General features: G+C 41.8%; 1 protein-coding gene across 1 annotated transcript in view; it reads right to left on the bottom strand.

Annotated features, from left to right (window-relative positions):
* Window positions 1-2940: 2940 nt before the first annotated feature.
* The window catches only part of NEGR1 (neuronal growth regulator 1), a 290225-nt gene continuing 276947 nt past the window's right edge, over window positions 2941-16218 (bottom strand). Inside the window, exon 7 of the mRNA XM_074875772.1 lies at window positions 2941-6511. Coding sequence (XP_074731873.1) covers window positions 6387-6511 — 125 coding nt within the window. The 3' untranslated portion in view covers window positions 2941-6386. The remainder of the gene's footprint in view (window positions 6512-16218) is intronic.

The following is a 16218-nucleotide window of genomic DNA, read 5'->3' as shown; positions in this document are numbered from 1 at the left end:
ACCTATCTTGCTAAAAGTAATTTAGTCCTAGGGACTTAGGATCCCTAATTTTTGTCAAACATTAAATCCTCTTTATACAGAAAACAGTGGCAAACAAGATCCATTGCTCCCCTGGCCCAAACTCTCTAATTTTAAGAGCTTGGGGGGGAGTGAAATGGCTGTAGCTTGCTCCAAAGTTAACTTTTTTTTTTTTCCTTATCGTAATAAATGTAAAAAGGTCAAGGTTAATGAAGAAAATAGCGAATTCGAAGTTCCGTGGAAGAACAAGCCAGTGCTTTTAGCAATTCACTTAAATGAGAGAGGAAAACCAGTTCCTTTAACATTTTAAAGCTTTCATAGCCTAATGAACCATGCTACCTCCTGCAGCTTCTACAGAGCCGAAATTCCTGCAAGAAACTGTCTCATTAGCATGAAGTGGGAGCAGCCTGCCCGGCTCGCTGCGGCTCCCCGGGACGCTTCGCCGTGCCCACCCCCATGGAACATCTCTACCTGAAGGGACATGTCAAAAACGTTAAGCACATCTAACTGCCTGCACCTCCCAGCCTAAAGTAACCGCCCTGTAGAAGAGGAAAGTCTATTTTCATGTTAAAAAAAAAAAAGGAAAAAAAAGGCGGGGGAAGAAACGGCCCTGCCATCTCACCGTTGGACACCTACCAGAAAACAAGGCAGCTGCTGTTCAATCACATCTTTAAGGTTTATTCTCACTTGTGGTTCACATTTAAGTCGCTGTCGTTGAGGTTAATGGGAGTTGTGTGCTTATGACTATAATGGTTTTGATAAGTGGAAAAGCTGATGTTATTGCACATAAATCGCATTGTGTAATGTGCGAATTGTGTTTTGTTTTTTGGCTGAAAAATAATAAAGAGGAGGATGGATGTGCATTAGGAGAGAACAGATTTCACCCTCTAGATACCAAATATAATATATATCATCATTACAGGCATTTTTTTTTTTAATCTGGCAGCATAAAAAAAGAAGGGTAGTGGAGGAATAATGAGTACTTTCATATTTGGTAGATAAGAGGGGAAATTCCTGTGGCTGTAGTGGCCAGAGCAGCACTCTACCATCTCCTCCTCCCCCATCTTTAAATTCTAGCTTGCTGCACAAATGTAATTTATTCTGCTAATGGGGCTAAGGTTTACCTGCTGTCCAGCAGCCCCAAGGGCTGAGGCAATGAAAGGGACTGCACGTAAAATGACTTTCAGCTGTGCTATTTTTCACTGCTGTTCGCGGGTGGGTTCAAGGTTCATCGCGTGGGAGAACCGAGTCCTCTGCTCTGCCCGGGTACGTGCGGAGCGAGAACAAAGGAGAAGGTCCCTTCTGTGTCTCTGCAGTCACCGGGATGGCTGTTGGCAGAAATTAAACCCTCAGGGATAACTCTGGCAGCCAGGAGTTACGCAGCCATCAGCAGGCAGGTGATGCAGAGGGGCTGAGGACCGTTTCACACCATTTAGCAGCCCCCACCCCTGCACGGGAGCCCTCCCGTGCAGAGACCTGGCGGCCTCGCCGCAGCTCTGTCTGAGTCGGGAACGGAGCAGCCGGAGCAGGGTGGGAATTGGCCCCCAGCTTGTCCTGTAACACAGATTTACATCCTACCAAGTGACGGGAAAGCTTAGTATGCCCTAAAATATGAATGACTGAAAACTAACTTTATGGGAGGTAGCAAATACACTGATGTCTACATTTTTTAACACAGGAATTTTCTAATAGAGGAACCTTTGAGCTCTTCATGAATTAGGCATAAAGTGGGCAGAAAGTGATAGGAACACATAGGTATGTGCTCAGCGTTGGAAGTGCCCTGGTAAAAATCTCCCCTGCCCTTGCTGCTACAAAATTTTTGGAGCAGGATTTATTGAGAATCCCTTCCAAATTATCCTGAGACCCTTGTGCCATTGCCTTGATCTTGGCTGTTTTCAGTTATGGTACAGACTTTTCCAACTTGCAGATTAAATTTCCTCCCTTGCCCTGAATGCTCAGCAGAGAAACATAAAACAGGAGCAAAAACCAGACCCAACCCAACCTCAGCGTGTTTGCAGCATCCTTGCGTGTGCAACGGCAGTGCTTAAGGTCGGTCAAATTGAAAGTAAATTCCTCCCTTTGATGTCAATACTTATTTATCTACTCTCAATATTAAGGCTGAGTGGAGAATTTTTAATTCCTGTTTTTTAACTTTATTTTTTTTTTAACATTTTCTTGTTTTAAAGAACTCTGTGTTGCAAGCTGTAGCATGGTGGAAGGGGTGTGGGTGTGTGCCCCCCTTCCCGCAGTGCTGCGGGAGGAGGGGGCACCGGCACCTCGCTCTGCCCTGGCCCAGGGCCACCCAAGGGGACATGGGAGGGTCGTGAGGGGCCTTGGGCAGCCCCCCCGGTGCTACCAGCCCCCCGGGCAAACCCCGCGAGCGAGGCGACGCACTGCCTGTGCTAAAGTGTCAGGCTAAAATTTATCCTTTTCCTAAACTTCCTCACATATGTCAGTTTATGCAAGAATTTTTAAATTATTTAAGGTTCTTTTAAAAGAAACACTTGTTTTTTCTTTTTTCTCCAAAGAAACAAAACCTTCCATGGCAGGCTATGAAATATGGATTATTTACCTCCAGACTGGGCACAATTCTGATCCAGACTTAGAAGTAAATGCATATTTAGTCTTTAAGGCATACTGTTATCCATGTAAATACATATTTTGGTATACACATTCTTTATAACACAGTTATGTGGACTAAGCGGAGATTTTGGTAAGCATAACATTTACCATTGTTTGTCTAGAACGCTAGCTCTGAAATGTGCAAAAAAGCAGCTTTTACTGGTGATGGTTTTTAACACTCCTGTATCTTAAAAACATCATAGTTCCTAAAAAAAATATATATATTGAAAAGTTTAAAAAAAGCTGTCTAGCTATGAAGGATACATTTCCTGCCAAGTTATAAACCCTTGAGAAACTGCATTTGTTCAAGAAGTTGTGAGACATCCTTTAATTCAGTATTAGTATAATAGCACGATCAGCAACTGTATAATTAGAGCATCATTGCTTCTACGTATGTCACCGATGCAATGGTAATTGCAGACCTGAGTTATTGCACAAGTAGGAACTTACGGTGTTACAGACTTTGGGGTTTCCAATGTGGACAACAATCTGGATATAAATATTCAGTTATACTGCTTGGAGCTAAGCCATTTATTTTTCACGTTTGAGAGGTGGGAATAAATATAATAATGTTTGCCCGACAGATATGAACAGTATGGGTTAACCCTTTGAAGAAGCATAGAACATACCTTCAAACAGTTGCCTAAAGCAAATACACCCCACAAATTACAGGGTGGGCAGATTTCGTAAAATGTGGTTGTGTTCAATTTGCAGCAGTCTGCACCGAACGCCCCAATAAGTCCCAATCTGTACAATTACCAGTTTACCGCATGGAACAGATTCACCAAGAACCAAGTTTCTTTATTTGATCAATACCGCCTCCAGCTCCAATCCTGCAAAAATCAGGGTCGCTTGGCTAGATGTGCTACGCCTGTTGAATCGACCCGTGCGGAAAGTTAAGCACGGCTCTATCTCTTTTGTAGGACTGGAGGGCTGGGCGGGCAGAGCCTCACGCGCAGCCTTCGGGAGAGCGACCCTGGGGACCCCGCGGGCGCGCGGCCCGTCGGCGCAGCCCCCGCACGCCTCGCACTGCGCTTCGCACACACGCGCGCACACACACATGGCTGCTGCTGAAGATATTCAATACCTATTTCAGCTAAGGAAACGCCATTGGCACCTAGAAATGTTTGTGGGTTTTGTTTTAGTTTTGTTCTCTTTTTTGACGTGACAATAATTACGTCCCCTCAAATTTAAATGAAAGTTCAGAGAAGGGACCAAGTATCTTGTCCATGTTATCCAGTGGCTCTACCTGGTATGAATGCAAACAGTCCATACTTCATTTATTACTTTTTTTTTTTTTCATATTTAATAAACCTGCTGTTCATTCTATTCTGTTGCTGGAAATACCAGGATCCAGATATCAGGAATCACTGAAATGAAATATATCATCGAAATATATAATTTGATCCAGCCACAGTATAGAAACATCTCTCAATTTTACGTGAGACGAGGCATATGCGTTGGGCTATGCGTATCCTTTTTTCTTTCTTCATAAAACTGTACTGACATGATACTTTCTGCAGCACCACTGTTTCTAGCGAATGGATTCTAAAATATAGCACTTTAAAGCTGCAATACAAGAGAGATCAGAATATCAGGACTGTGTCTAGTATAATTTGAATTGGGTTTATACTATTTCCTCAAAGAATGAATTTTGTCATGTTATTCAAGGTTTTAAAAAATGCCACATTCTGAAAAGAGCAACTGCTTAGCACATGGCTGTAAATAATATGATAGGAATAGTACGATCTGCCACTGAACTGACACAGAGTGATCCAGGACATTTTATTGCATATTTTGGAGTCAACATATTTCCGTTTATACCCTGCGTCTGAGTTTATCAGTAACTACAACAGATTCACTGCATATTCTGTCTACATGTTAGCATGGGATAGTATATATTGGGCCTAGCGCAACGCCGAGCCCGCCTTTTCAAAAAGCTGGGGGGTCTGTAAACTCAATTTGGAACTTTGCACAGTATGTGCACAGTATGCACAGTGCTCATCTGGTATTGCTCGCTACAAAACCCTACTGTCAGGAGAAAAAATGCTGTAGTATAATAGTTGTGTCGCCTACTGGAGTTCATATACAAAACGGGAATAATAACGTTGATAATGGTTTTATTATTCTTGCCATCGATAGCTGCTTTCTAAGCCAGTCAAGACCTGTTGGGGTCACCAGGAGATGTTGCGTTCAAGGGCTGTTGGCCATAGTCACGCCCCAACAATTTACACAGATGGCATTTTTAAATTCATCTCTAAACTGTGAGCAACATTTTGTGTTAATGCTGTCCGGGGCGGTTTAAAAAAAAAGTTAGTAGCATTCTATGCTATTTTGAAACTTGATCCTTCACTGAGTGAAATGAGAGTATTATCTTAATAGACTGCAGTACTAGGAATTGTGTGTGAGGACTTAACTGCTGTGGTACGATACTTGTACAGTGTTAGTACATCGGTAATGAAGTCCTGTCTGTAAAGATGATTCTATCATGGATGGCAACATGCACTTCAGTACAGTTATTGGAGCAACCTCGTTTTAATATATATATGTATTTTATATATATATGTATATATATAAAATTCTGTTTGATATTTCATGTATTTTCAGATATCTAATATTTAAAAGCATCCTTTATCATTGCTAAATTAGCCAAACCAGTACAAAATTAAGTGCAAGAAAAATACCAATTCACATAGTTTTTGCCAGTAATACAAAAGGGACTATTCAGCTTCTCACATTTACAGCCATTTAGGAATTTTGATTTAGCATGACTAAGGGAAACGTTCCTACATTCAAAAGATGTCTCAAAATAATTTGCGTTCTGTTTTGTAATGGGAAAACTAGTTTCTACAGAGATCACCTACTGGTTAGTGCTGGTAGATGGAAAACATAAAAAGGAGTTGGTGCTATCCTTGACCGGTTGCCTAAAAACCCAAGTCGGAAGCAGTTCAATGACCCCCTGGAGATGGGACAGGAGGTTTTTCCTTTTAGCCAATAGCACCTTTGTCCTCGACTAGAGATTTCTTATGCTCAAAAGGATGCTTTAGCATTTCCCAAAACACATTCCAGATTTGTTGGAGAGGAAGAGGAAAGTAGTGGTTTATGAAGGCACACCCATGCTGAATTTGCAGGAAAAAGGAAAGGAAACAGAAAGCAGTACTGCACAATGCAGTTATAATACAAGGCTCATTCTTGAAACCTGAATATCATGCTAGAAGAAAATCTAGATATGTGTAATATTTTGAAGAAATATTTTGAAGGCAATATTATTTGTTTTTTGTTTTTTTATCAAAAAAGAAAAAATGTTTCTGTGTAAATGTGGATAGAATGCTATTAAAGAAGGGAACTGAATATTTGTATTGCAGCCTTAAAGAAGCACATTTTTACTGCAATATTTTTTTTTTTTTTGTAAACTACGGTCTGCAACTCAGCAGACCATGACTGAATGCTTTTGAAAACTTGTAGATTACAAACATGAAATCACAATTAATATCCTCTAAAAGTAATTTCAGAGCTTTCACGTCTTAAAAAAGGACAATGTGTACTGCTTCACAAGGTAATGCAGCTAATCAAAAAAAGGAGTAGAATTAAAGTATTTACATAATGAGCAATTCTACAGAAGGCGATCATCCCCATGTAAGCACTGCTGATTATATCCCACGCTGCTTTTAACAAACTCTACCAGATTGGATCCAGTCATCAGCACTTTCAGAGAATCCTTAAAAGCCTTTTATGGGTCTTTACATTTAGTGCAGAATGATGTTCTTCAGGTAGAATATGCTGGTGAGGGAGGACAGTGTCAACACAAGGTACCAGCAGGAGAAGAGGACTTCGGCGTCACCGGTGATCCCGTACTGGGCTGTACTGGGAGCTGCAAAGAGAAGAAAAAGGGGTTAAGTGAAAATTTCCACTTAGATCCCCAAATTCTTAGTTTTCATTCATTCTCCCAAGAGAACTATTGAGGCAGCAAAAGCATTGTTCTGAAAACTGGAGAAAATGCTGCAAAAGTAGCCAAGCCCTCCTTGCTACACTGGTCAGTGAATATTACTTTTTCTTTTAAAGAGGATAAATTGTTATTAAGGCAAGCATTTAAAAATGTGAGTACTTAACATCAGATGAGCGCTTCATGTTTAAACATCTGAATAATTTATCTGTTTTTAAGTTACTGAGCATTAAGATAGCCACTGAAATCCATGAGAGGTGAATATATTAACTCTGTTGGAGAAGAACTCATTTTCTGTCTAACTTTAGATGCCAAAGTTTGACAATTTTGCTTAGCCAAAGACATTCATATTTATTTTCAGTCTCTTTGAAGAAATTATATTTACTTGCTTTAATACAAAGTCTTTCTCAAATTCCTAGGTAAATATTACGGTAAGTGCACGCAAAGAGAGTTAAAATATAAGAAAACAGTGTCGAGAAACAAGTGAGGAAAGAATCACTTGCAGCAGCCATGAGCAGGCTGTCTGCAGGCTACCCTGACTGCGGCGCGGGAACCCCCCCGGGCAGAAACCAAAGACTTTGTAAAGCCACAGGAGGATGAAGGAAAAGGACCTGTTACCTCACCCTGTGCAGAGCCAAGCGATTGGGATGATGCTATTGGGATGTTCTGCTGCTAAATAAACACTGGAGGCCCACTTTGGCAGATTTCTGTATGAAACTTCTCTCAAATCAAGTATTTTTCATTCATACGATGCATGAAACCCAACCTCTTATAGTCATGAGCAGCATCCTGTGCTCTTTGGCTGATCACTGGTATCAAAGGTTTTGCTTTCCAGACTATATGAATATACTATAGATAATTCTAAAACATAAAATCTGTGCAAGTCTTGTATCGAGTGCCATTTCTACAAGCAGGCATCGCTATGTCAATGGCACTTTATTTAGATGCAAGTTGCAGAATTTGCTTTTTTTGACTAGATTAACCCAATGTCTGCCAGAAACACAGATAGAGATTAGCTGGTGGATGCTGAGCAGGACTGAGCCAGCCTGGTACCCACGTCCTGGTGCTCAAGGCCTTTTCCTTGCAGAGGGCAGAGCAGTTGAAAAAACATGAGGGGAACAGGCATTTCCAACCTCATTCCTGATGACCCATCTTGAGTGAGCTGGGCATGCTCCACGCAAAGGCTGTGCTGCAAAAGGGAGAAACCACTAATGTGGATACTTTGAAAACCACGTGATCTACACGTGAATGAACAGGGGAGGTCTCCCGGGAGCCTCAGGTTGGTGCAGGGTTGGAGGATCCCGCCTCTTCTGCAGGATCTCTCCTTCCACCCCATTGTATTGCTGTCCTGAGGTCTTCTCAAGCCACAGGGTTATCTGCACTGAGAACACCAAGAGATGGTCTGAAGATGAGACTTCAGCCAGCGGCTCTACTCTGCAGGTATGTGGGAGACGTACACAGAGCAGGTACCAACAGTGCAGAAGACAGTTTTCCTGGCGCCAAGCCCAGGATCCGCCTCCGACAGCGCCGCTGCCCCTTGCCAGTGCCAAGTCCACCTCTGTTAGGGAGACACCAGGGTACAGTGCACGCCGTGCTGCCGAGCAAGCAAACTTCACCAAATCTGCTTCCTTTCTGGGAGGAGAGGAGGAGGAGGAGAAGTGAGGCACCTCTGATGGCAGGCGCGGGCCGTGCTGCTGGGGTGCCCAGGAAGGTTCTGGGGTGTGAGCAGGATGGAGCCCAGGGAGGAGAGCAGGATCTCACTGCGGGGTCAGTACCTGGTGTCTGGCTTGCGCAGAAAGCCCCCCCCCCCCCGCCCCAAAATGAACAACAATAATAAACCCACAAAGGGGATTTCACTGAAATTGCAGCCTGTCTGGAGGAGTAGGAGAGACTACAGCAATCACCCCACAAAATAAAAGTGGAGGTTTCACCAAATCCTGTTTGCTCTTTCAGGATGCAGTCTCCTGAATTTCAAGTCTTGTTCAGTCCGAATACTGAAACATAAACATCCCTTTTCTTTCTATACAGAAATCTGTGCTATGTGCTACCGGGTCCGTTTTCAACGTATGACATTTAATTTGGTGCAGAGTATGTGATAAAACCAAAAAATCACTCATTTTTTCCCCCACGAAGAAAGGTTCAGGTAATAAAAAATATTACAAGATGAAGTTTGATTTTGAAGCTTAGTTTAGTGATTTATAACCATGACTAACTGCAGGACAGAGCACTCTCTTCTCATTAAAAAGGAACTTTGGTAAGTCAGTATGACAAATCAACATTTAATTTATTACAAAAACCAGGCTAGCAAGCTGAAGCATAGCGTAGGTGGTATTTCATTTTATCATATTAAAACAGTTTTCCCAACGTAAAGATAATTTGAACTACGGTGGCTATAAAAGCGAGTAGAAAATTATGTAAATCTGATTTCCTGCATAGGAACCAGTACTATCTTTCTAAAGCTTATTAAATCATAGCTGGATTGTTTCAGCACAAAGGTGCTAGGTGAATTAATGGGGGAAAAGTACATAGACTTGGGTAGATAATAGAAAAGCGTTATGGTTCCTAAAGCTGGCTAACTAGAAGAATTTGATGTGAAAGAAACCCGAAGGAGAAGCAAATCTGGAGAAGTTTAAGCCACTGAACTCTGCTGGTTTGAATAAACTGCCCCAAGGGCCAAGTTCACGTGGTACAGGGAGGTGCAGGATGCCAAACGAGGCCAGGAGCTGGTTTTGCTGGTCCACGGGCAATATTTTAGCCCTGCCGGATCCCACCCTGTCCCACACCTCACCCCCCCCGAGGAGATGGGACCTCGATGCTATGACTGGGTCTGACAAACAGGATTTCTGTTCCAAACAGCATTTAATAAGCTCTCTGAGTTTCTTTAAACCTGTCTTTGGTATTACAATAAAGGATGAAATCCAGCTGTGCTGCATGGCTTCTGGGTTCACTGGGACTGATGTTCTGAGAGAGCTGGAGCCGAAATTTAAAATTATTCTCCAGCCCCTCTAATACCTGTTCCATTTCCTGAGTTCCTTTAAAGAGGGTGAACTGATGTGAGCCTGCTGTCATTAGGGTCTGCTGGCTGGGACCTGCTGGGTGCAGTTTCACTGAGTGACACCTGCAGTGGCATTTGCTATAGAAAACAAAAATAAACCCAGAGCTATTCACATTTGCATCCATGTGGCCCCAAGAGTGCCGCCGGATGAAGAAATTGCTGTCACCGTGGAAATGTCCCCAAAATCTATGGCGTGCCAACAAGCAAACTGACCAGAAGTTGGCTTTAAAGGGCTTTTTCGGAACTGTATACTGCAGGTTTAAAAAGTCACACTATTTTAATTCAAACTGGAACTGTTAGCTGGAAAACATTTGCCATATGCCTGCACAGGACCAGAAGTTCCACATGTGCATCGTGGTGCGCCTCCTCAACCCTCTAATTCATCTGTCAGTGGAAAAAGCCTGACTTTCGGTTTGCCTTAATAGTCTGCTTTTATAATTAGCAGCCCAAATTAGAGCACCCTTTGGGAAGCTGGGCTGGCAGAAACGGGCAGGGTGCTGCCCGGGCGTTCAGCTGGGGAGCACCCGGTTGTCTCAGGTACGATGGATGGTGACTTAATGGCTGGGAAAGTCTTGCCAGATCATTATGTCTCTTAACTTTAATTTGACTTCGGGAAATCTCCAAGTGTTTCTAGTCTCCAAAGTGAATTTATAAGCAGATGTCCCTCTCTCACAGTTAGTGGCAAATGGGTTGCATCAATTACATTGTCACGGTAAGTCTACTGGATGGCATACAGTTTAAAATGTTGTGCTTGGCTCTTAAAAATTCTTAAAAATTAACAAGCTTCTGCAGTCCTTTTCTTTTTCACCTCGGTATTTTGATTAACTTCTCCTGTGGCTATCTGATTGCTTTGCTGGCAAAAGAAAATTTTGTTCCCAAATATTAATAAAATTAGGTAGATCTTTTGTGGTGTTTTATGAACTTTAAAAAGTAAACAAACTTACTTTTAAAATTTAAAGATTCTTAGTATGGTCTGCTTAGTCATTTGTTTAGAATGAATAATTATTTTTGATAAGAACTAAGTAGTCCTTGCTTTCATTATCATTGTTGTGTAATGCAAGGTCAGTTTGTACCTGGACCAGTTAATTTTCATAGGGTATTTTTGATGGTTCTCTGTCAGACTCAAAACCTTAGTTTAGGAATGAATGAAAAGGTTTAAATGTTTGAAAATAGCATAAAACTCACAGCTTCTTTTTCTCCCCACTAAGACCTTAGCATTGAATGTCATTGTTTTATACAGACACACACACTTGCAGTCTTAATATTTGTACAGGAAGATAATGGTGGAGGTATGTATGATTAGGCATTAAATAAAAGCATGAATTATTTGACTCTGTGATTGTATCTGCAGCTATCCTGGGCATTTCCATAATACCTACCACCACCATTATAATGGAGTACTCTGTTTATAACTGATTTTACAGCATGTGAAGATTTTGGTACACAGAAAGGGGGAGGAGAACAGCGGTTGGCCCGCAGAGAGGTATTTATCTGGCTAAAGATTCTCATCCAGAACAATATCTTGGTAACTATTTGAAATAGAAGCCAAGGTCAAATTGTTTGTCTCCCCTTGTGCTGATCTGGCAGTGCAAATTCAGTTCACAGCCACGGTAGCGATACCTTAAAAGAAAGTGAATTTCCATCTAGAAGAAGGTTAAAATGAGCTTGATGAAAAGTGTGATGTTTGAAATATAAAATGACCTAGGATTGAGAAGATGCAATACGTTTACCATAGATCAGCTACAGTCACTGTGAGAAAATAATTTACTTTCTTGCTAATAGATATGTTGCTAAATTTTCCTCGGAGCCCGATGAGCAAGGCAGGGGCAGGGTGTCAAGCTGAGCCGCACAGAGGGCAGTGCCGCTGAAGAGCTGGGAGGGGACCCAGTGGGCTCGGCGGGTCCCTGTGCTTGTCCTCTCCAGGAGATGGTCCTTCCCCACGGAGCTCCGCGGGGAGCCCTGAGCTGCTCGGGATTTCCACCATCACCTGCCCGCTGAGTGTAACCCTCAGCGCTGCCATACAGCAGTGGGTTACAGGAGGGGGCTTGTGTGCACGTATCGCACCGTGTCCTTATCAGCATTATCAGGCTTGTCTAATCTCCCTTAAGACATTAAAATTATCTGTAGATCTGCGTGAGCGGGCACTCTTGTTGCAGCAGGGATGGAGACACGTGGAGAAAGAATCTGATCTCCCTCCCCTCTTTGCTTTGTAATTCCCTGTGTTATTAGTTATCGATAAATGTGGGTCTGTTTCTCATGTTTGACAAGATTGCATCTAGCATCTTTCCTGGGAGTAATTTCCATGGTGTCACGGTCCTGCGGAAGGAGAAACCCCTGCTAAGGTCGGCACTTGCCGTGTCCTCCACCGCCGTTGGAGCACGACCGCCAGCCAAGGTCCCTGTGTGCATGCCTCTGAAGTCCACGTGCTCTTACCAAGCTTCCCTTTTTTCTAATTTAGTGATTATTCTACATAATCCTAATGTTTTATAACAGTTAGCAGTTGTGAAAATATTTAAGCACACTCTTAGCACAGATAGGATTATATTCAGACATCTCTCCTGGTAGTGAATAGAAAGGAACAAAGTACTATTATATCACTATCTCTAATTAATACAAGAGATTAGGAAAAGTACTATGCTGAAACATGCAAACCAACATTTCCTAACACCAAGGACTGCATTAACCAGAAATAATTATAAGCTTTAATGCTGATGCCTTGTAGACAAAAGCATGGACCTCTTTAGGTTGTCTGAATAAGCAAGACTAATTCTGTTAAACGGATTATGCAGGGAGATGTTAATAAGCATTTCATTTAACTATATTCAGGTTAATGATTTATTATAGGAAAGCCTTAATAAATAGGTTTTTGTGCAACATTTAAAATATACAGAGAAGGAAGGAATAAACTAACTCAAGGTCAAAGCAGCAAGAAAAAAAAGACAAAACAGACTGGGCTGTCAAAAATGTTTTTTTAGAAGGAAAGATTGTAAGATAACGGGACTCTGAAGGCTCAGTTGAGTCCTACAGATAGCATCTCTAAATATTGTTACACTTGAAGTTAGTTGAGGATTTATGGCTTTGGAGGAGCGGGTCGACAGTCTATAAAAGACTGAATTAGAAAGCAATGGCTTGTGGTAGGAGGTAATCTGCTTGGAGAGCGCTAGAACAGGCTTACGAGTGTTTTGACCAAAGGAAAGTTTGTCAAGAAGAGAAGCCTCACTCTGTGCCTCGGAGGCCAGGCAGGATTGTAGACAGCTTGACCTTGGGAGAACAAAACCTTAAAATCTTGTGTAAAAATGAATCAGCGAAGACACCGATTTGTTTAGTCTTATGCAAATGCAATCATCCTCAAGGCTAAGCGCCCGAGACAGGAAATTTACAGTGATGGAAAATTCACTAGTGAAGCTAAATAGATAAATCTGAATGAGGAGGCCCTTCTGAAGTGTGTGCCAGATGGAGACTTTGATTAAACAGAGCTTTGACCATAATAATAACACTTGGAATTTAAGTAATGTTGAAATGCGTTTGGACCACGCCCATGGTAGCTGAGAGCTGGATGTGGTGACTCAGAAGGTCCTCTCCAGCCTGATGCTCCTCTGTTACTGGTATGAATCACTGAAATTCCTTTTAATGAGAGAGAAATGTACAGCACTGCCCAGGCCAACATCCCCAGAGCTCGTTCGAAATGCAAAATGCTTATGTTTTAAATATATTCACAAGAGACTATTTTATACGTGATGTATGGGCAAAATGTTTTGTTTATCCCAGCAAAGAAAATCAAGTGAAGAAACCAGCGCAGAGCTATGCAGCCCTGGCTTTCGGAAAAATGAAACACATTTTACGTGATGGCTCATGGGGCACTATAAAACGTTTTCATGAGTATAACCAACTGTTAGATGAGGTAGCTCAACGCCACCGGATGGGTCCTCACCTGTGCACAGCGTTCATTTGCCTCCCCAGTCCTTCCTCATGAAATCACAGGGACAAGGATTATGCCAGGAACAAGGGAGGAACGTGCTAGGGGACTCCATCTCCCTATAGCATCACCGACATCAAATATGTTGGTGTAGGGAACAGCTAAATTTTGTTCTGTTAATGCCTGTGCAGTCATGGGTGTAATTTTAGGTAGAATTTTGCTTTTGTGTATGTTTTAGCCAGGAGTCACTTAGCGCTACTGAGACAAATATATCTGAAAATCCTTGAGAAAGGAGACAGGAAATATTGCAAAAGTTGTCCATGAGCTAGCTCTACCTGGATGGATAAGACAGAGCTGTAGAGGATAACGCCAACAACTGTGAGGTTCTTAAAAGAGTGGGTTTATCATTCTCTGAAATGTGAGGGTTGGCAGAAAGATTCGGAAGATGAACCCCTCAATAGACCAGTGGAACTGGTAAGGGAGGGCTGTTGTCGGGTCCTACTCACCGGCATTCATGCAAGGCTGCTGTGAGATGCAAAAACTGTAAAATGAATGGCTTATGCTGATCAGTTATTTCTAATTTAAATGAATAATGTAGCATTTTTTTAGTCTTAAAACAGGAATACAGAGAATAAAAGATTATTGCTAGAACTGCAGAAGCAAAACCCAACTATTTGTTGCACTAAAATATTAAAGCTTAGTATTTTAAATACTTGAGATAGATATGCCACCAGCAATGTTTTAAAGTGAAATATCATCCCAGTGTGTGTTTTCTGTATCTCTGTGTATGCACAGAAAATAAGAAGCCTTTCTTGTTTCAGTCATAATAACCCCAGTTGTGATATGCTCTGTATATCTACTTTGAAACTGGTTCCTGATACTGATTCTGAGTTAAAATATAAAATATGATATTTACAGGGCCGAAAATAAAGTCAAGCAATCAAAACACGATAACTAGCTCAGCCACCCAGCATTGTAATTTCCTAATTGTGGGGATCTTTGCCTGGGAATTTGGGTTCCCTGGCTGTGCAAAGACACGTCCAAGGCTGCAGCAGAAGAGACACGTTTCCCTCCCTGTCCTCCGCAATAGTCAGAGTCACCCTTCCCATCCCACCCACTCGCACACCGACAAATAACTCATGCTAAATATTGTAAACAGTGAAGTACTAATTTAAAACCAGCTAAAAATACACACAGTAATGTAAATTTTAAGATGACTTTTGCTTGCTTATTAATGTGATGGGGCATGCCAGACACATTTTGCAGTTGTTCGAACTAGACCTACTTAGAGAACACTTAACAGCTGCATTTCATTAAGCTTACAGAGAAAGCTAAACCATAACTGATGGAGGCTGTTAACTATATGCAAAAGGTTTTTAAGTGTCTTAATTTCTGTTCTCAAATAACTCTCTGGAACAAAGCATTTCCAAAGTCAGCAACTTCTCAAAAGTCCTCAGTGCAGGCATCTCCATGGATATGGTGTGGCTATGGAAGCACCCCCAGCCCCCCGCGGTTGACTCACCAGCACCGTGATATCTTGCAACCAGAATTGCTCCCTTTTCTGAGGAAAGTGTCCCATGCTCGGGCTGAAGAGGATGCCGTTAAATATCTACCCGCCAAGTCGGCAGGGTGGCATTTGGAGATGTGGTGCTGGGGCTGGAAAGAGCTTTGGTGGGCAGCAGCGAGTCACGGTGCCGAGGGGTCACTGAACCAGGTCACTTTTAAGATTTTTGCTGCCTCCTGTTTGCTTTTCCCCAGTTTCACTGCCTCGAGACCTGTCGGGGTCAACCACCTCTCAGCAGCCTCTCTCCCACTTTCAAAAGCTGTTCTAACAAGTGGAACCCTAAAACTGTAGGTTTTTTCCCTAAAACTCATTCCTCCTTCCCGTCAGCTTCCAAAATCCAATGTTTTGTTTTCCAAATTGTCATTGAGTCTTCTCACTGAAATCCAGGTTTAAATCTGATTGTTATTGTTCGCAGCAAAAGTCTAATTTTTTTAAAAAAAGGAGTATTGTTTTAGAGAAACAAACATCTCTAATTTTTCAAACTTAGAAATGGTGAGTAAATTTTCCTGCTAATTTATACTTAAAAAAAATCACAGTAATTTGATCATATGTAAAGTTACAAACGGATTAGCAAGTTTTCATTGAGAGAGGGTAAGATGACCTTTTCATTCTAATTAAATGGATGCTAATCCTCTCCAAGGAAGAAGGCACATCTTACACTTAGGCACAAGGTCCTGACAACTCAGAAACCTTGATTTTGAACATTTTTACTTCACGTGCCACGCTGTGGTCCTCAGTGTCAGTGTGTGCTTTTTGAAGGAGTGCAGCATCTAATTATTAGTGATACGATAGTCAGAGACCTACAGAAGCTATTAACATTTCCTATACATACACCTTGAATTGTTAGAACACATGCTAGAACCCAAACTACTGCATTTGAATACGTTTGAATGTAAGCACTTTATATTGCTACTGTTTTCACAACGAAACGGTATTGTTAAAACTTTATTACCTAGGTGTGATTTGTTTCCAAACTTGCGTTTTAAATTTTAGCATACGGTTGCCGATAGAAAAGTCCCCATTTACAGGCAATTATCACACAGCGGTACCTAAAAATCCCTGTAGTTATTGCTCACTCTGATTATACGGTCTCGCTGTTG

The sequence above is a fragment of the Strix uralensis genome, chromosome 8, assembly GCF_047716275.1.
Source record: "Strix uralensis isolate ZFMK-TIS-50842 chromosome 8, bStrUra1, whole genome shotgun sequence".
NCBI classification, from domain to species: domain Eukaryota; kingdom Metazoa; phylum Chordata; class Aves; order Strigiformes; family Strigidae; genus Strix; species Strix uralensis.
This window is presented reverse-complemented; position numbering and strand designations above follow the sequence as displayed.